Source organism: Oryctolagus cuniculus, chromosome 11 (genome assembly GCF_051225735.1).
Source record: "Oryctolagus cuniculus isolate XC-2025 breed Fujian yellow rabbit chromosome 11, ASM5122573v1, whole genome shotgun sequence".
Lineage (NCBI taxonomy): Eukaryota > Metazoa > Chordata > Mammalia > Lagomorpha > Leporidae > Oryctolagus > Oryctolagus cuniculus.
In genome coordinates this window covers 67,536,006-67,557,614 of record NC_142877.1, presented here as the reverse complement: position 1 = coordinate 67,557,614, position 21,609 = coordinate 67,536,006, and the positions used below count along the sequence as shown (strand labels likewise).

General features: G+C 36.4%; 1 protein-coding gene across 7 annotated transcripts in view; it reads right to left on the bottom strand.

The window, feature by feature from the left end:
- Positions 1-21,609, bottom strand: part of MSRB3 (methionine sulfoxide reductase B3) — a 216,905-nt gene that overhangs the window by 166,526 nt on the left and 28,770 nt on the right. For 4 of the 7 annotated variants that reach the window (XR_016216840.1, XR_016216841.1, XM_008256744.5 and 1 more), the window contains exon 2: positions 13,924-14,050. The exons of the other annotated variants lie outside the window; for them this stretch is intronic. Coding sequence is in view for 2 of the 4 variants with exons in the window: in XM_008256744.5 (XP_008254966.1) it covers positions 13,924-13,999 (76 nt within the window). In the remaining 2 variants the exon portion in view is untranslated. The remainder of the gene's footprint in view (positions 1-13,923; positions 14,051-21,609) is intronic. 7 annotated transcript variants of the gene reach the window in all.

The following is a 21,609-nucleotide window of genomic DNA, read 5'->3' as shown; positions in this document are numbered from 1 at the left end:
TTTTTCTCTCAAAGTAGACAGATGGAACAGAAATAATCCTGAGATTAACATACAATTAACATTATCAGGACACTTTTGCTTCCTGTCCACTAGTTTCTACAAAACTATGTCTGCTGGACTTACTTTGAAGGCCATTGATTCAAGATTTTTTTTCTTAACTCATCAAAATGTTGAGTGGTTACAGAGTACCAGTACTACATTAAGTAAAATATACTTATTTAATAATTATTTATTGAGTAGCTATTATAAGTTGGTGTTATTCTAAGTACTTAAGATATGCCAGAATACAAAATAAGATCCTACTTTCATGGGACACCTATTCCAGCAGGGGTAGGGGAAAACAGACAAAACACAATTAAAATAAGTAAGTAATATAAAGCATCTTAAAATGTAGTAGGGATGCAAGAAAGAAAAAAGCTAAACTGGAGCAGGACAATGACTGGGAGTGACCTTACATAGAGTGATCAAGGTAGGTCTCACTAGAAAGGTGACATCTGAGCAAAGCCTTGAAAGAGGAGAGTAAATAGCCTGTGCTGATACCTGGAGGAAGAACTTTCTGAACAGAGAGGAAATGGGCAAAGCAAGAGATAAAAACACTTAAACAGCTCACATACCAATGGTGGAGATAGAGAAAGGTAACTTCAATGCAATCCCACTTAAAATGCAAAGAATATGCTTTTAAACAGGGACATTTACAACTACATATCTTAATAGAGACATTATCTAGTATATAATGCTTAATGAATATCCTATTAGTGAAGTACAATATTCTAAATAGCCCTCAGAGAGTGACTGGCTGAACTCTGAATATACAGAGCAGGCTCTGCTAATTTGCTTTGTCTACTTCATGGCATCCCAGTTAACCAGCTAGACTACAGACCATCATTCTCAACCTGAAGTCACGTATAAGATTACACTCAAAATATACTTTTGGTGATGAATTTTTGAATGACCTTAGAGAACAAAGCTCTTTGGCCAGACAATGCTTTTACCCTCTGAACTACTCCAGTTAACTCTTCCTTTGGGAGTGATCCTGCAGGCATGGCATGGGACATCCAAAATGGACAAAGTATAAAATTAGTACCTCAGCTTAGTTTCCATTTTTGAAAACATCCTTAATTTTTACATTTAGGTTCAGTTTAATTTCAATTGTTTTCCAAGCCCTAAACATAACAAAGAACGCTGCAAGTCTTAGGAGTCAGAAAGCAGATGATTTTTTTCTTTTTAAGATAGATTGTCTTCTATATGTGAGAAAAAAATCATATCTTTGTCATATAATAATCACATTTCATGACTTCTTGCTGTTTTTCTATTGCCTCGCAAAAGACAATTCAGGTCAGTTTCAGTTGTATGTTACTGATGCATGTAGAGAGTTCTAATGAACATCAATGGACATTATAAGCATGCCAACTCAAATTAAACAATACCATATGTTTCAGTGGTGCATAGTTGAATGATAAAATTGGGCTTCTGGTTTCCATACTGAACGTTTGAACAGATAGAACTTAGAACACATTTCAACCATGTCTTCCTTCCAAGTTTATATACCCCGCTAAGTTCACTACTACAAGCACCCTCAGCACTAACATATTTATTCTGCAAGGTACTATTTATATGGGCAAATGAAGTGTTGAGCCATTTTTCTCAAACATCTTCAATTGTTTCTAACTTTTTTCCCCTAAATGTTGTAAATTATTTGAAATGAGTCTAATATTTTTAACTTTCCACAACTATTCATTAAACATCTACAGCGAACCAAGAACTGTGATAGCACTGGAAAGTTAAAGACTAATAAGATAGCCAGGGGCCAGAGTTGTGCCATAATGGGCCAGTGTTGTGTCATAACAGCATTGTGCCACCTGCAACACCAGCATCTCACCTGCAGCACCAGCACCCCAGTTTAAGTCCCTGATGCTCTATTTCTAATCCAGCTCCCTGATAATGCGTCTGGGAAAGCAGCGGAGATGGCCCTAGTCCTTGGGACCCTGCATCCACATGCAAGACCCAGATGAAGCTCCTGGCTCCTGACTTTGGCCTGGCCCAGCTCCAGCCATTGCAGCCATTTGGGGAGTGAACCAGCAGATGGGAGCTCTCTCTCTCTCTTTCTCTCTCTCTTTCTGTAACCCTGCCTTTCAAATAAATAAAATAAATCCTTAAAAAAAAAAAAAAAAAAAAAGATATCCTGCCACAGGACAGCAGGAATGATAAGACAATTAATATAAAGTACAGTCTTATAGTAAAGGTGTGTGCAAAGTTTCATGAAAATAGTTAACCAAAAGAACATTTACACTCTTAAACTTTGCCCACCTAGACTGACCATGTCCAGTTATAATTTGAATGTAAAAAACTCAAATAATTTGTTTTTAAAAAACATCTATAGGCTCAGAATGAGAAGATCCTATGGGAAGAGAACACCATCTGAACAAGCAGAGAGATGCAGTATGATCAAATATGTAGAAGTCTGGGTGGTAAAGTATCCTACCCCGATGAAAGGTATGCAAAGAGTTTTTCATGGAGACAGTATCGGTTAATTTAACAAAAAAAAAATCACTAGGATAAAATGTAGATTCAGATTCGAAGGAAGAAATTATATAATTAAAGAGCTGAGAAATAAGATAGTTTTAAAATTGAGGGACGAAATGTGCAAATTTTTTCTCTGGAAATGAATGGGAGTAAATATAAGTGTCATAATATCCAAAGCTTTTTAAATTAATTTAAAATTCTAGCCTTAATAGTAAAATCTCATTTGTGAAGCTGCACAATTTTCTTGAGAGGAAACAATGGAGAAGTTTACCACTGTATTCATCTTAACCAAACATTAATAATTTACCTGAATGACTGTATGATAGAAGCCACATTTTACATTTCTACCTTTTACATGTTACAAATTTTTAATTGTTGGATTCATGTGTAGGAGTTACTTTATCATACCATAAAGAACTAAAGAGTATTTTATCAACTCTAAAAAATTTAATGCAATACTAAGAACAATGATTTTCCTTGTTAATGTGGACCATAAATCCTAGAGTTCAGGAAAATATTTAAAGCATGTCTTGATCCAGAAAGCACTTTCTTCCTTGCAAAGCATGTGAGTAAAACAGAAATTTTTAAAGGCACTGCCATCATCAAGTGACAATAGTTAAAGAGAAAGTCACTTAACTTCAATTCTATCTGATTGCATGTGAAACGTCTGACAAAGTTGGAGTTCTCTGTTTTTAATTTTTTTTTCCAGTATGGGTCTTCACTAGAACATCACAGCTCATACAAAAAAAAAAATAAAAATTAAAAACAGACAGGCTCATTTCCATTCTACATTTCACATGCAATCAAAAAGATTTGTAAAAAAAAAAAAAATACACACACACACATACACACACACAAACTCTCTCTCCCATAGTCCTGCCCTGTGGGGAGCACAGACTGTTGGAGAGATGAGAGGTAACCATACACAAAAAGGAAGGAAGGGAGCGGTCCCTTAGATAATCAGTCAGAATTTTATTTTATTTATATACAACATTGAATATACTCATTAGAAGTAAAAATTTTATATTATCTAAAACTCTGTTTTGCAAATTACCAAAAATATTATTGCCCATCCAAATTTCAAATCTATGTTAATTAAGCACAATGAACAGAAGTCTATAACTTCTACTTAATTAAAAGCTAAATCTAAGTCTATACATTCCTGAGAATTTTGAGAGATTATGAAGGGAATAAAAAAACAAGGACAAAATGTTAAATTCTTCTTTTCCACCCAGACAACCTAGAAAGGCATAAGCCTTCCCCTGAATTATTCAATAGCTTCCTGACTGACAGTGTTCATATATATATTTTGGTTCTCTTCACATCCCCAGCTCCTAACAATGTGCCTGGTCAAGAGGAAGGACCAAAGAAGTATACGCTGTACTTTAATGCTTGTTTTAACTCTCCATTTTAATTATTGCTATTTAAATCTTCTTCCTAAAAGCTATTTTCTAACTGATGTGTTTGGCTATGTTTCTTAGAACTTAGCCTAAAAACTGCAATGATAACATTTGCTAAATAAATTGTAAAATTTTAAAAAATGAATAATAACAGTAAAACAATTGTTTCTTTCATTACTACTTTGAATTCTATATTGCTTCTTTAGAGTTCCACATTCAAATCTTTTTTGACTAATGGGCCACTAATTCTCTAGATTGAAAGACTGTAAGATTACCTAACCCACTATTGCCTAAAAATTATTCCATAAAACAGTGGCTCTGAACAAAATACTAACAGGTTGTTCTTTTTGGACAGGGAGAAAAGGAAGATTCTATAGTCAGATCAGATTAGGAAAATCTAGGGTTATGCAGGTTACTTGAAGAAGCCCTTCTTGTCGACTTTCTTATGTTGATAAATATTACTAAACATGTGATAGTTTGACACAACATCATCCTATGCTTCTAAATTAGAAGACACACAAAAAAATATTCCAAACCATGATATATTCCTATCACGGTGTTCTAAAGGTGCATCCTGATGGTGAAATAAAAAGTGTATCTTAGAATATATGAAATATGATAGTATGCAATTTTTCAATTTGATGATGAGATCTGTTTTACAGGGTAATTAGTAGAGATAGTGTTCCTCAAATTACAATTTGAGAAATGATGAACTTCTAGTTTAAAACCTTCAAGAGAAAATCAAACCTACAAAGAGGTTACTTGATGTGTTCACACACCTGGTTAATAAAAGCCAGGTTCTCCTCTCTATAGCTTTTCTCCTTTATTCACTCACTGATTGCATTTCTCTTGAAGCCATGCATTGTTGCACTTTAACATGCCCATCTATCTTTAACCTGTGTGCCCAGAGCCTATTTCCACTCCCATCCCAACTCCTACAACCTCCCAGTAATTATATCTACACCTTCCTTCAATATCCTTCACAAGAACTGTTATTCCTATTCCAAGAAGCCAATCTGCCTTTTTTGGGGTGAAAAGAAGCATAATGCTTCTCACTTCCTCTCCTTGTCTCTGTAGTAAAACAAAAGAAGTGTTTATATAGAATCATAAAACCATCAAGTCTAAGTTCATTCTTTAGAAAATAAAATTTTGACCCAAAATGGCAATCTTTCTCATCAGAATGTGTATTTCTTAAGAAGAGAGACCACATTAATTACATCATGGCATTATTCTGACACATAATTTGATGCTACTTATTGAGATCCATTCACTCATTAAGCAAAAATTGACTGAACACCTATAATGCAACAGACACAATTCTAGCAGCTGAGATGTAACAGTGAACCAAACACAAAAATCTCTGCCTTTCTAGGTTACTTTGTAGTAGAAATAAAATCTGCCTGATCAAACCATCACCTTGCCAGACTTATGTGATATCCTCCTTTTTTTCTTTCCTTTTTTTCCTCCATTATAGCAAGGGATTAAAGCTGCACAGAAAAAATTTGGAGGAAATGTAACCTAATGTACCATCAGAGTGTCAAACCCAACTGTAAAAGATATGACAAGAATGTTGTATCATTCTTAATTTACAGATGAAAAACAGAGATAAAAGGAATAAAACAAAGATTCTTAGGGTCAGAAAGTTGGTTGATAATACAAGCAAACTAGTAAATACAAATCAAGGTTACAATCTGTTCCTTCATCAATATCAATAATATGATGCTAAGTCCTGAAACGCTGCGATGTTATCAAAAATTTGTATAATAAATATTAAAATATTAATCAAATGGAAGATCATATAGATAGCTATGTCATTCTGAGCCAACATGAATGTCTGTAATAAAATAAAATCTTACAAAAAAATAACAGTTACAGAATTGGATTTTCTTTGTTTAAAATTAAGAGATGCTAATAAATTAACATTTTACTCTCTGTGAATTATGTGGCTAGAAATAATAATTATAACCAGAATTGAAGAACATGCTTACCATAAGTTACTGAGTAAGTTTATATTCTACAAATATTGCTTTATATTAAACTAAATAACTGGTATCTTCATCATTTCATGGTATCATTTTTTATCACATGCATTTCTAAATTACTAATATAAGTGCAAACTAAATCTAAAAAATGAAAAAGCTAGAGAGCTGAAATAAATGAAATGGATTTTAGAATCTCAGATAAATATCTGATTTGAAATGCAAAACACAAACAGTAATTAGAGATAATTTGCCACTACATCCCAACTTCATCTATTTTAAAGAATTTTAAATTAAAATGTAATCTAGTGACAGCAAGTATGAGAAATAAAATATCCAAAACAAACATTTAGGTTCAATCTGCACATTAAAAAAGACTGATAATAAAAATTCATCAAGTATCTATAATCAATATTATTTAGTTTTTGTGAACTATCATTCATGGCTCATTCCCTCATTAAACTTGTGTTTGTTGAGAGCAAGAAGTGGTGATTCATTTTAATAATCCTTCTATGATTTATTAGGTAACATCATTGTGAACATGTTTAGGTAAATAAACATCTAATTACCTTATGACTCTCCCAAAGTCCAACTGTCTAGATAGTCTATTCCTGGATAGTTATTACTTGGTTTCAAAACTTGTAATATGTTTTATATTCTTTACAATCATTGTTTATTAGTGAATTTCTCAAGGAAAACAGATAAATTTTTTGTTCTTGACCATTTTAAGTCTTGCTATTAGATAGTGCCATGTATTTATATTTTTGTATAATATAAAAATTTATTTCATGTTTAACCAAAAAATTAACAAAACCCACATTTAACAAACATGCCCAACACCTTATTCTTACATATGTATTTCTTCTATAACAATTTATCCTTGACTAATATGCAAATGTACAATTTTTAAAATGCATTTGAAATAAGATGCTACATAGCAATTTTCCAACATTAACAAAAACTTTATATCATAGAACTTCTAAAATATTTTTAGAAAAAAACATGGCTACATCAGAGTACTCATTAATCAACATTTAGAATATACTTTCTCTTAGTTTCCTAAAATATTTTCATTCATGCAGAAAACGATTTATGCTTAACAGTCAACATGTTAAACTACTAACATTTTCAAGATTCTATAAAAATTCAAAACATAGCAAAACAAAATGTGAAATTTTCTTTAATTCTTGGGTGGTCTGCTGAAGAAAATTTGGCTGCATATAAAACTATAAATTACTGTTAAATCAGCTATTTGGATATAAGATAAGTTAATTTATGAAAACTTGTTTTAGTTTATAGAAAGTCTACACATGAAAGACAATTTCAATGAGATGTCCAAGCATAAGGAAGTTGGAATCCTATTGAAAATGGAAAAAGGTTTTGCACTCTACAAATACTGTTTGAACATAATATAAGCAGAAAAATTTGTGGCTTGTAAATCCATATGTTCTTAACTGGATATTCTTTACATACTTTTGTTTAAGTTTTCACAATGCACCTATGTACTAATGATATCAGTACTCTTTTATGCTGTGAAAGAATGTAAAACTAGTGCCATCTACTGGAAAAAGTGGATACCATTCAACAAATTAATTGCAAAATATTTTGTGAATTGAGTTGAAATTTGTATGTCTATTTTTAAAACATTTTGGTTCAGTTAAAAGATACTCTCCAAAGTATTTATAATTTAATCAAAAGTGCTTAAGTGAAATGTACATGTAAGAATGGTGAAATTGGAGACCTGAGGGCATTTATTTGAATACATGGCAAGAATTCCTTTGGTAACAAATACACAAAACAGAAATAGTGTGTTCTGATTAGTTTTATTTTAGTTTTGTATCTTTTAGAACAAACATTCTGAACAGGTAGTCAAAATTCTCTCCCTGAAGAGTTTCAGAAAATCTAAGAAAAAAATTTCTTAAAAGTCAATGAAAAATTGAGTATAGGTGCATTTATGTCTTTTTCTAGGAAGGAAGGTTCATAGCTTTACCAATAACTAGAGAGGTGGTCCAAATTTTCATGACTCACAAAGGTTTTTAAAAAAACTAACATAGATAATCTATTCAGTAAATGAACAGTGCACTGACAACTTCGATTATTTTTGTGAAACAAATGTAATATCTTTTGCTATTAATAAACTATTGCTGGCCGGCGCCGTGGCTCAATAGGCTAATCCTCCGCCTTGCGGCGCCGGCACACCGGGTTCTAGTCCCGGTCAGGGCGCCGGATTCTGTCCCGGTTGCCCCTCTTCCAGGCCAGCTCTCTGCTGTGGCCCAGGAGTGCAGTGGAAGATGGCCCAAGTGCTTGGGCCCTGCACCCACATGGGAGACCAGGAGAGAAGCACCTGGCTCCTGGCTTCAGATCAGCGCAATGCGCCGGCCGCAGCATGCCAGCAGCAGCAGCCATTGGAGGGTGAACCAACGGCAAAAGGAAGACCTTTCTCTCTGTCTCTCTCACACTATCCACTCTGCCTGTCAAAAAAATAAATAAATAAACTATTGCCAGTTCAAACTTTAATAATACTTTATACTCAAGGATGCTGCTTTGATGCACATCTTTAATATTTCCTCTTCACAAATGGAGAATTTTAAGCACAAGAAACAATATTAGTTTGCTCCAAAGAAGTGATCATGGAGCCAGAATTCTCATGGTAAGTATAATATGCACTTATTCACTTCTTTAACAGCTAATCTACCACCAAAACTCAAATTTCTTGAGAAAAAAAATAAAGAAAATACTGAATATAACTGAATATGTGTTACCATTTGTCTGTTATTTGTTTCACTACAATGTAATTTATTCTTAAAACAACTACTTTGCTTATTAATGCAACAAAGTGAGAAATTATTTTTGGTGATAAATTCAAGAGCCAATCAAACTTTTAATTTTACTTTTAATATTCCCATATAAAGGAGTCTCAAATAAGGTTGTACTCAGTGTTATAGCTATGATTTTCATCCACATATAAACTTTCAAAATGTGTGTTTATTCATTTAACAAATATTTATTAAGTGCCAGGCACTGTGCTAAGCTCTGGACCCATAAGCCTCTGAATCATTGAGAATTCTAGTTACACAGTTAACATTCTGTGACTTTCAAATATCATTTGCAAAATGTCTCTTTATGATTTTTAATTTCTATATTAGAAATGTTACATCTTTAGAAACCACATACCAGCATGTGGCACTTCTTACAGACTGCTAAATATGTGACTGAAGTCACATAAAAGTCACAATCACATATTATGTTTATAAGGTTAGAGAAAAGTACAATTTATTACTGTAATTAGTAGTAATTTAGACAAATGCCTTGACTTGGGTGAAAACTACCAGGATATCTAGCCTAAGCCACAATTAACTTAATTTTTATCTAACATTAAAACTATGTGTAAAATTGTACCTCCCAATCCATCCTCAGATAATACTCCAGTCTTGATTGAGAGGTCAGGAATTCTAATGTTCAAACATGGAAAATATTTCTATCCTCCCACCACTACCCAGCAGACTTGCCTGTAAGTTCCCGGAATTAATTAGTACTGACTTGTAAGATTTGATTAACCCAAGACCAAAAGTAAAAACAAATGACAGTTAATAAAATCATAGAATCTCAGACCTGAATATATTATCTAATTTTAATTCCTCATTTTAAAGATGAAGAGACCAAGATCTGGACAGGTTGGCTGATTTATGCAAGGTCACACAAGTTAATGACAGAGCTATGGCTAGAGTTTTCACTGACTCCAGTGCTCTTTTTAATACATAAAAGAAACTGTTATAGGAAATTAAGAAAAAATTTTGAGGGAAAAATTACCTTTAATTACAAACATGAGTGAACCATAACTCAGATGTACTTAATAAGCTCTAAATTAAAATTATACTTTATTAAGAATAAGAAGTAAAGGAAGTCAAAGCTGAAAAATGATAGATCACTCTTCTGGGATATGGCCTTTATGCAGGTCAATTCAGTTATAATCAACTTTAAGGACTGTTCCAATTATTTTTCAGTTCTGGAATTATTTAATATTGAATAATACTTGAAATTGGTGTGGTACTGGCTATGGAACAGAAATCTTTTTGATTTATAGAGATTTCTATTGTAATGGGCTTTGATCAAGGAACAGTAAATTAAAGCAAGACTTTAGACTTTCACCTTAATTTCCTATATCTGCAATTTGGCCTCTTCTCTCCCAACCTGTACAAAGTAATAAGGACTAGAATTCCCATTTCACTTTTTTATTTTTCAAAGTTTCAATAATTTGCTTCATTCTTACTACTGAATTTAACAATTTCTTCAACACTGCTATATATCTAAGTAAAATAAAATCCTACTAGTGAACTGAGTGGGAAAGATTTCACAAATATTCAAGTTATAAAATACATAAACATTGGAAGACTGATTTTTTTTTTTTTTTTTTTTTTTTGACAGGCAGAGTGGATAGTGAGAGAGTGAGACAGAGAGAAAGGTCTTCCTTTTGCCGTTGGTTCGCCCTCCAATGGCTGCCATGGCCGGCGCACTGCGCTGATCTGCACCCATGGGGTGCAGGGCCCAAGCACTTGGGCCATCCTCCACTGCACTCCCGGGCCATAGCAGAGAGCTGGCCTGGAAGAGGGGCAACCGGGACAGAATCCGGCACCCCAACCGGGACCAGAACCCAGTGTGCCGGAGCCGCTAGGAGGAGGATTAGCCTATTGAGAAGTGGCGCCGGCCAAGACTGATTTTCATAACACTAAAAATTAAGTGGTGCTTGAATAGTTAAGGAATTATGGGATACTATGCTAGCCAATTCACATATCAAATCAAAATGAGTTTAGAAGCCCTATGTAAAGAAAGATAGTTTCTCTGGGCTTTCATCAGTAGTAGGTACTAACAATGAAAAACAATGTGCTATCTATGTATTGGACTTGAATTCTATTGAGCAGGATGCATGAACACAATAAAGAGATCAAAGCTTAACAGACAGAATCTGTTATTCCTCAAACATAAGTGTATTTGTGGTTCCTATTAAAGCAAAAATAGTTAAATGAGAGATATTTAAATGTTTTTAAGTTTATTATATTGGGAAAATGATCTATATTCATATAGATACTTGGATTGGACAGTGAAGACATACTCATGTGTGGTACTTAACTATTTATGCCAGCCTCTAAGCATTTTTTGATCCCAATCTATTTAATTCTCCCAGCAACCCTCTCAGTGGGGCACTATTATTATCTCTATTTTACAAACAAGAAGGCTAAGGTAGACAGCTCAGCTCATAAGTGGCACATCCAGACTTCAAACCTAGTCGGTCTGACTCTGGAATTTGTGTGCATAAGCACTGTACTGTAATGGCTACTTCTAAAAACTACCAGATTTAGTGAATTTATTTTTGAATCATTTTGTTATCCAAAGTTAAAGATACTTATATTTTAATTAAACAATTTAATTATGAAATCCTTTAATTCCACAACCATCATACCTCAAGAAATACACAATTGACAAGCTGTTTCTGTGACCACCAACTCCTCTCTGTATAGCGAAGTCATGTTTCAAGAACTATGCTGGGTGCTTTCACACTGTGCTTTTTTTCCTCAGTGAAAAACATGGTTATGTACAAATCAAATAACTTTCCTAGTACAGCTGTTGTATGGAATACATAGCCAATGGAAACGTTCCACAGGGGCTAAAGTTTTCCCTCAAGCTTATACACAATTCAACAGTTAAACCTTGTCAGTTCTACAGTCTGGGTCTCTCCGTAAATCCATCCCTATTATTTTTTAAAATATTTATGTATTTATTTGAAATGCAGGATTGCAGAGAGGAGAGAGAGATAGATCTCCATCCACTGATTCACTGTTCAAATGGCCGACATTTCCAGGGGTGGACCAGGCTAAAGCCATGAGCCAGAAGCCAGGAACTCCATCTGGGTCTCCCACATGAGTGGCAGGGGCCCAAGCACTTGAGCAATCTTCTGCTGCTTTCCCAGGTATATTAGCAGGGAGCTGGTTTGGAAGTGGAATAGCTGGGACTCCAACCAGCACTCATATGGGATGCCGGCATTGTCACAGGCCGCAGTATGACTCACTACACCATAACTCCAGTCCCTCCTCCCCTTTCTTTTCAAACTACCATTAAGGATCACTTTTAGTCTCCCAGCACTTCATGACTCCCTCCATATTCAACACCCTCCATTATGCTCTACAGTGGCAGTGCAGGAGGGCGTGAGGCACTAGGAATATTGAGAAGATTGGTTAGAGCCTCCATGGATTAAGCATCATTATATGCTCAAGTCATCACAAATAGACATTAAATGCATTTTTAATGTATTTGTTATACAAATACAATTTTAAAATAAATGCTTTATCCTCCCTCCTAATCAAATTGTCATCCCCAGTCCTCTCAGAGAAGCATTTGAAAAACTCTCTATCATAATAAATCAGTAAACCTTATAAAATGCAATTGAAGCCATATTATTCCTCTTCATCTCTTCTCCCAAATTTATTTTTAAAAGATTTATTTTATTTGAAAGGCAGAGTAAGAGATGGGGAAAGAGAGACAGATCTTCCATCCACTGGTTCATTCCCCAAATGGCTACAATTGCCAGGGCTGGGCCAGGCACAAGGCAGGAGCCTGGAACTCCATGTGGCTCTCCCACGTGTATGGCAGTGGTCCAGTCCTCTGCTGCTTTCCCAGGCACATTAATAGAGAAGTGGATTGGAAGTGGCACAATTAAGACTTGAATAGGCACTCTAATACAGGATGCCAGTCACAGGTAGTGGCTTAACCTACTGAGCCACAATGCCATCTCCCTTCCCCAAAATTTAAAATGCTTCATGATTTAGCTACCTTTCCTTCTTTACCACTTCTACTTGTTCTTGCCCACCCAAGCTAGCCATATGAAATAACTTGAACATACCTTGTTCTTCTAGACCCTGTTTTGCTCACGCCATTCCATATGTTAGAAAGAGCCTTCCCCTCCTTGGACTCAGGGCTAACTGCTGCTCATGATTTGAGATACAGCCCAAGCACCATATCCTTCATGATCCCCTCTCTTCTAAAATATCTTTCCCTAAAAAGAAGAGCTAAGACTCCTCTGGATTCCTGCAACAGCCAGGCATAAATGCCTCTAGTCTAGTCATCATTATGTAATTCAATGGTCCTCACTCATATCTATCTCTATCTGTTACCTATTGAAAAATTGATCTTACCTTGGGAATCACTATATCCTCACTGCTTAATCCAATGCCTGGCACTCATCATTAATATTCAGTAAATGTCTAATGATTTGAAATTAAATTTTCTATGCAAGGTAGTAATGCATATTGAAGCAAATGTGAATACCATCAGGTTCACAGAAATAAAAATATTGACCATTGTGGGTTCCATAATAAAATTAAAACATTAAGTACATTGTAGAGGCACACAATAAAATTTTAGACTTTCATACCTCACATGTTTCAATGCTTAAAATCACATTTTTTTTTTAAATGTAGTGGTTCTAATTTAAGAACCAATTGATACTTGCTATATTAGTTCTGTTTATTTGTCATTGTTAAGTAAGAATTCTTTTCTTTCTAACTATAATAAATAAATAACTTAATTATGCTGAAGTTCAGGGTTTTTTTCGTAAAGGAATGGCCACATGTGGAATGAAAAGCATTTTCATTATTCTTTAACAAGATGAATGTCCTATTTTGTGTGATTTGGTGCAGTTTCTTACTAAGACGGCCAGCCTCTTATGAACATTATGATTTGCAGATGTGTAATATGCATTAAAGAACAAGAAGATATCATGAAATATTAGTGACAATTATATATAGTGGGCAAGGAAACTGGACAATGTTTGCAAGGATTGTGAGGACTGTGGAAATGAGTGTTACTCAGAAGTAGAGTGGTGATTTATAACCAATTTCCGTCTTCAAATTAGGGCCCAAGTAAAAGAAAACGAAATTTAGCAAGCACAATGGTGTATCATTTCCTGCAGCAGAAACACCCACTCAAACCAGTGCCCTCACTATGTATACAGTACAACAAGCAGCAACCTGAGGGAAGCCCACAGGCTCGCAGGGCTACTGGCTGGCTCTTTGTCACCAAGTGCAGCAGGTTGAATGCAGACATCACTGTGATATCTTCACCAACAAAACGAGAGGCAAAGAACAGGGGCAAGAGCTGAGTAGGAGAAAAAAGAAAATAAGACACAAATTAAAACATCACAATGTTGAACATTTTCATTGTACAATTGATGGTCAAAGTTTTATCAAGAACTGAACACATATACACATGCCTGTTTTTCATATGATGAGCTTACTTTCACCTCAGGCTTATTTATATCTTATGAATAAAATACACACTATGCTTGTGTGATAACAACATAATCTGTGAACACATTTTGCAAGAGGTTGAAGTTTAAAACAGTTGAAAGGAATTAGCATTTACTGAGTTCATATCATGTGACAGGAACTGTGTGGGGCCTAATATACACATTGTGTCATTTAATTCTTACAATAAACCTAGGAGGTAGGTTTTATCCCTCAACACATATGTGAAGAAACCGAGGCTCAAGGCCCAAGGGCACAAGGCAAATAACCACTACAAGAGGGATTAGAAAACCCTGTTATATCTGACTGTAAAGCTACATTCTTTCCTTACACCATGCTGCCTCCTTCCAATAATTATTTGCAAATCTTTCTCCCTGGAGAAGACTGTAAGATATTGTAAGATTAAGAGATTTCTTTTGTCTGCAGTTCATTTTTAAACAGAGAACCAAGAAACCTAAGGACAACTGAAAGACTTCAGAAATAGTGTTGAATATGAACAAAGCAAAATAAATGTGATTTTTCATTCAATTTTATGATTTATAATTTCTAGATCAAGTCAGTGAACAATATTCATGACCTAGTATTAAAACGGGTTAAATTTTTTTAATTCTTTGGAAACAAATCTTGTGGAAGAATCTCAAAACTGTATCAGGGTTATCACTTTAGATAAAAGTTCAGTTCTTAGGATTTCTTAACAGTTCTATTCAATATTTCAGTTGCTAAAGATTAACTTTCAAATGAAAATGGAAAAAATTAGATTAGGATCAACTTCTCACATGTTATTTAAAATTAGCATTTTAAGTGGCTTTAGCCACGAAATGTCCAAAAATGGATATAAAATTAATGTCTTGTTCATTTCCTGACCACCACCTCCACCCGCACTCCAAAATAAAAGTCTGTTCGTGGATTCCGCTGACCTCCTTTAAGAACAAACACATAATAAACAGTAATATATTTTACCAAATCACTCTGGAGTATATCTGACAGAAATCTGCTTGTATTAACATGCCTGAACTCTGACTTCTCCAAACTAAACTCACTACAAAACTAAAACATTTTTATGTTACTAACTGGAGACAAAGGGGAGGAAGAAGGAAGGTAAGTATCACAATGCACAGCCTGAAAGAACCATTAAACATAAATAAACATGTCATTTTCACGAGTGACTGCAGAGCAGGGGAAAGAGAGCATGCCTTTGGAGCAGACTACTGACTAATAAAAGATCAAAGGTCTATACCTCACAACACTATAAATAAAAACCCATTTTTTTCTTGAGATCCTTGCCTGTGAGGAATAAAGTGTGCACAGTCAATGTAATTACTTAGCAAAGCTGCAGCCTCATTGTGCTCCCGCAGCTGACCATAAAACGTCTTCCTATTCTGTTTCATCAACTGCTGTACCAGGCGGCCTGGGCGCCTACCGATCACTATGGCCATCTGGCTTATGTCAAAACCAGTGCACAGGAAGAAAGGCAGTGATGTCACTCTGCAGGTCAGGCAAAGAACAAAGATGCATTCTACAATTAAAAGTGAGGGCCGCAAATACCGGGGGCCCTCCAACTTGATATGACTACATGATTTAATGTTCTGACTGCAAGGCCTTTTTTTTTCCTACCCAAATAGCCAGGGCTCCATCTAGCGGCAAATTAGTTTTGCCCAGTCTTTTTAGATAGCAGACCCAAAAAGTGCTACATTAGCACCAACAAAGCTGAGCAGCTAAAGTGATTACACTTTAGAGAAGTGAAGTTTTTTTATGTGGAAGAATGCCAAAAGCACAATTTTTCACAAGGTCCTCCATTTCAAAATTCCACAAAGAACATATTTCATCGGTTAGGATTTTACATAACCCTAATTACTTTCATGCTTGCAAAGATGGTAGAAAAGCAGCCAAGTTTGCAAAATAATGCAAAGTGCCACTATTCACACACTACCCTGAAAATATGTAGCTGATATATAAAGTTAAAGGCAGTTCCAAATAATAGATGTGTGCATCTGGAAGCCTTGGTTAAATCAAACTCATCATCTTACACTTTCACCGAACAAAATAATCATTAAAATGGTTCTAACACATAATATTAGGAGAAACTTTTTCAACAGTATTTTTATGCTGCAATGTTTTAACAAAATTACTTTTTAGCTAGTGTTTCCCAGCTAATTTTTTTGTAGTAAGTGAACTAAAATACCTTGACTAATAGTTCTGAAATACACAATGCATTTGCATAAAGAATGGGATATCTCAATGATGTGTGTGAAGTGAGCAGTGGTGCCAGACTGCCAAAGTTTGAATCCTGGCTGTGCCCATATCTACCTTTGTGACTTTGGTCAAGTCACTAACCCTCTCAATGCCACAGTTTCCTCAACTCTAAAATAATCATTAGTTAACAACTGACAAAAAGCATTTGGAGCAGGGTCAGAGTTGTGGTGTGGTTAAGCCACCATTTGTGACATAAGCGTCCCATAATGGAACACCAGTTCAAGTCCTAACTGCCCTGTTTCCAATCCAAACCCTTGCTAATGTACCTGGGAAGGCAGCAGAGGATGGCCCAAATACTTAGGCCCCTGCCATCAAAATGGGAAACCCAGATGAGAGTTCCTGGCTCCTGATGTCAGCCTGACCCAGCACAGGTTGTTGCAAGTATTTGGGAAGTGAACCTGTAATGGGAGATTCTCTCTCTCTTTCCTTCTCTCACTCTCTCCTCTCTCTCTCTGATGCTCTGCCTTTCAAATAAATAAAATAAATCTTTTTAAAAAGCACTTAGAGGCACGGCATTGTGGTATAATGAGTAAAGTCACTACCTGTGACACCAGCATCCCATAAGAGCACCAGTTCACATCCCAGCTGTTCCACTTTCCAATCCAGCTCCCTGCTTATGGCAGGAAATGTGCCTGGCAAAATCAATGAAGATGGCCCAAGTGTCTGGACCCCTGCCACCTATGTGGAAGACCCAGATGAAGGTCCTGGCTCCAGGCTTCTGCCTGCCCCAGCTCTGGCCATTTCAGCCATCTAGAGAGTGAACCAGTAAATGGAAGCTCTCTTGATCTCTCCCTCTCTCTCTGTAGCTCTTTCAAACAACTAAATAAATTAAATTAAAAAAAAAAAAACTTGGAACAACTCCTGACACATAGTAAGTATATGCCTGAAGAAACTATCATTTAGATGTGTCAAATATTTGTCATATTATATGAATTATAGAATTGTAATATAGAATTCTAACAGTCTTCTTATACCAACGCTATTGAGTGGTATCAGGCCATTCCCCAAAGACTTCCATGTATGCCAGAAAACTTACTACTCTTTGGTACATTTCTACAGCGAATCATCCTAAAGGAAACAGTAGAAAAAGAAAGCCTAAAGGTAACAGTCCTTGAAGGACTCAGCAAGGGCTAGTCACTAATCCAACCCTGTAGATTCAGAATCCCTAGCCAATTTTTCAAACCATTTAGTTAAGTGATTTTAAGATACGGAATTGTTAAAAGTTACTCAATTCACCTATACAAATTCCTATAGCAATGGAAAACAGCATATCAAGTGATGATGACTATGCAAAATACATTCTGTGCTATCAAAAACACACCAGCCTGGGGCTGGCACTGTGGCATACCAGGTAAAGCTGCCACCTGCAGTGCTGGCATCTGATATGGATGCCAGTTCTAGTCCTGGCTGCTCTACTTTTTTTTTTTTTTTTTTTTTGACAGGCAGAGTGGACAGTGAGAGAGAGACAGAGAGAAAGGTCTTCCTTTGCCGTTGGTTCACCCTCCAATGGCCGCCGCGCTGATCCGATGGCAGGAGCCAGGTGCTTATCCTGGTCTCCTGTGGGGTGCAGGGCCCAAGCACTTGGGCCATCCTCCACTGCACTCCCGGGCCACAGCAGAGAGCTGGCCTGGAAGATGGGCAACCGGGACAGAATCCAGTGCCCCGACCAGGACTAGAACCCGGTGTGCCGGCGCCGCAAGGCGGAGGATTAGCCTAGTGAGCCGCGGCGCCGGCTGCTCTACTTCTGATCCAGCTCTCTGCTATGGCCTGGAAAGCAGTAGAAGATGTCCCAAGTCCTTGGGCCTCTGCACCCACATGGGAGTCTTGGAAGAAGCTCCTGCCTCCTGGCTTCGGATCAACACAGCTCTGGCCGTTATGGCCATCTGGGGGAGTGAACCAGCGGATGGAAGACCTGGAAGACCCCTCTCTCTCTCTCTCTCTCTCTCTCTGCCTCTCCTCCTCCTCTCTGTGTAACACTGACTTTCAGGTAAATAAATAAATATTTAAAAACAAACAAACAAACAAAAACTAGCCTGGAAGGGAACTTAAGACATGTGCTAAACGCCTTAACCAGGGTAGAAATAAAGAAAGTGTTTTGGATTTCAGTAGAAGAAGAACTGCTTCCAACTTTAGGAGAATAAGTGATAGGGATAATATAGGTGCCTAGAACCAAAGAAAAGATGTATGAAAGAGGACTGTTTTCATTTTCAGTCTTCTATTATCTTTTTTTTTTTTTTAATGAATCAGAGAGAGAGAAAGAGAGAGAGACCTCCCCAATCCAATGGTTCATTCCCCAAATACCTGTAACAGCTGGGACTGGGGCCAGGCCTAAACCAGGAGCCAGGAATTTAACCCAGGTCTCCCAAGTGAATGCAAGGGACTCAACTACTTAAGACGTCACCACTGCCTCCCAGGATCTGTGTTAGAAGGAAGCTGGAAGGGCCTGCATGTGCCACAGCAGGTTAAGCTGCCATCTACAGTGCTGATATCCCATATAGGTGCTGATTCAAGTTCCGATCGCTCCACTTCCAATCCAGCTCCCTGCTAATGTGCCTGGGAAAGCAGCAGTAGATGGTCCAAGTGCTTGGGCCCCTACACCCATAGGGAGATGCAGATGAAGCTCCTGGCTCCAGGCTTTGGCCTGGCCTAACCTTGGGCATTGAGGCCATCTGGAGAGTGAACCAGCTGATGGAAGATCTCTCTGTCTCTCCTTCTCTCTGTAACTCTCTAAAATAAATAATAAATCTTAAAAAAAGAAGGAGGAAGCTAGATTCAGAATCCAGTTAGTCATATAAAGGACACAGGTGTCTTAATCCATGTCTTAACTACTAGGCTAAAACACTGCCCTGTTCATTTTTATGCCACAATCATTTCCCATTCTTAAATTTCTTGATCTCAGGATCCCTTACACGCCTCCAATGTAATTACACCTAGTAATATTTATTATAGTAAAAATTACTATCAAGAAAATTTTAAATATTAGAATTAAAATAATTAAGAAAAATTAAATTTAAAATAGAAAATTGGTTAATTAAATTAATTGAAATTAAGGGTTGAAAATAATAATTTAGAAAAATTACTATTTTTAAAAAGTAAAATTTTGTTTTAACCTGAAAGCTCAAATTGACAAGAAATATTTTACTGTTTTCCTTAATGTGATGGAATCACTTTGTTCATTTATGAAAAAAATATTTTTAAAGATTTATTTATTTATTTGAGAGATAGAGAAAAGGAGAAACAGAGAGAAAGGTCTTCCATTAACTGGTTCACTCCCCAAATGGCTACAATTGCTGGAGCTAGGCCCATCTGAAGCCAGAAACCAGGAGCTTCTTCTAGGTCTCCCACGCAGGCTCAGGGGCCCAAGCACTTGGGCCATCTTCTATTGCTTTTCAGGCCATAGCAGAGAGCTGGATCATAGTGGAGCAGCGGGACACAAACTGGTACCCATATGGGATGCCGGAGCTGCAGGCAGAGGCTTAGCCTACTATCCCACAGTGCCAGCCTCGAAAAATTCTTATCAAATACTCGTTTAAATAACCCTATTTGGTTATAATTCTTTCGAGTAAAATGATGTCTCAAATAATTGTACAAATGCTTTTCCTGTAGACAACCATAGTGCTTTGGTACACAGAGTCACTTTTTAATGGATTACTTCCTACTTCTTCACACAGAATATTAAAAAGATATGTACTCAGGCATCAAGATTTAATAAAATATAAATTTTGCCACTTCATTAAGTCATTCTAATTGAAGCTGTCTTTCCCCCTGTGTTTACGTTAGTAGAAAAAAAATGACTCAATAAAATTTGCTGCTTTGATTCACACTAAGACACCAGCAGTTTCATTCATTGTGATTTTGCCCCATCACTACAAATGTTACACAACTGAAAACAAATGAACAAATGAAAATGTCAATTAGTATTAAGATGAAAATTGTTTGGCTTAGGCTGGCGCCGTGGCTCACTTGGCTAATCCTCCACCTGCGGCTCCGGCACCCCAGGTTCTAGTCTCGGTTGCTCCTCTTCCAGTCCCGCTCTCTGCTGTGGCCCGGGAGGATGGCCCAAGTGCTTGGGCCCTGTACCCACATGGGAGACCAGGAGGAAGTACCCAGCTCCTGGCTTCGGATCGGCGCAGCACCAGCTGTAGTAACCATTAGGGGAGTGAACCAACGGAAGGAAGACCTTTCTCTCTGTCTCTCTCTCACTGTCTATAACTCTCTCTCTCTGTGTGTCTCTCTCTCTTACTGTCTAACTCTGCCTGGCAAGAAAAGAGAAGAAAAGAGAAGAAAAGAGAAGAAAAGAGAAGAAAAGAGAAGAAAAGAGAAGAGAAGAGAAGAGAAGAGAAGAGAAGAGAAGAGAAGAGGAAAAGAGAAGAGGAAAAGGGAAGGGAAGGGAAGGGGAGGGGAGGGGAGGGGAGGGGAGGGGAGGGGAGGGGAGGGAAGGGAAGAAAATTGTTTGGCTTTGTGAATGCTTGAAACTATAAGGATCCACAGTTGACATGTCGACTGCTGGTCTGGTACACTGTTTGGTACACAGCAAGTACACTAAATGTTTAATAAATATTTGTTTTATAAATGAGCCATTAAAAAAGGAATATGATTATAATTTATGTCATAATGCTTAGGAAACAACATAATTGTGAGAAAATAATATCAAAAATTGTCATTTCTAGAGACAATTAGTGCATATCCTATTTGATTTAGTCAGTGGAAAAATGTAAACTTTTACACTAGTTTATCAAAGTGAAGGAAACTAGTTATTTCATATTTTTGAAAGTGGATCTTCTTAGGCATCACTTTTAGAAACCTACAAAAGCATATGTCTTGCTGCTAAGGGAAAAGAAAATAAAATTCTAAATTAATGCTATCTCAAGAAAAGGATAATTATTTCACTGATAAATTCACTCAAAATTTATTGAATCCATATCATATATATGGTATATTAATTCATGGGTGCTTACTAGGAAAAATCTGCTAGTAGAATAGTCAAGGAATTAGAAATTCTAATAGAATTATATCAATAGGTAAGTTCAGAACTAACAAAGGTCTTGTAGAATATCTAGTATAACATAAGTCACCACCTACCAGTGAAAAAATAATAGACATGAGATGTCTTATCAAAAACTGTCTAAAGATGACAAAGTTTGAGAGTAAGAATTA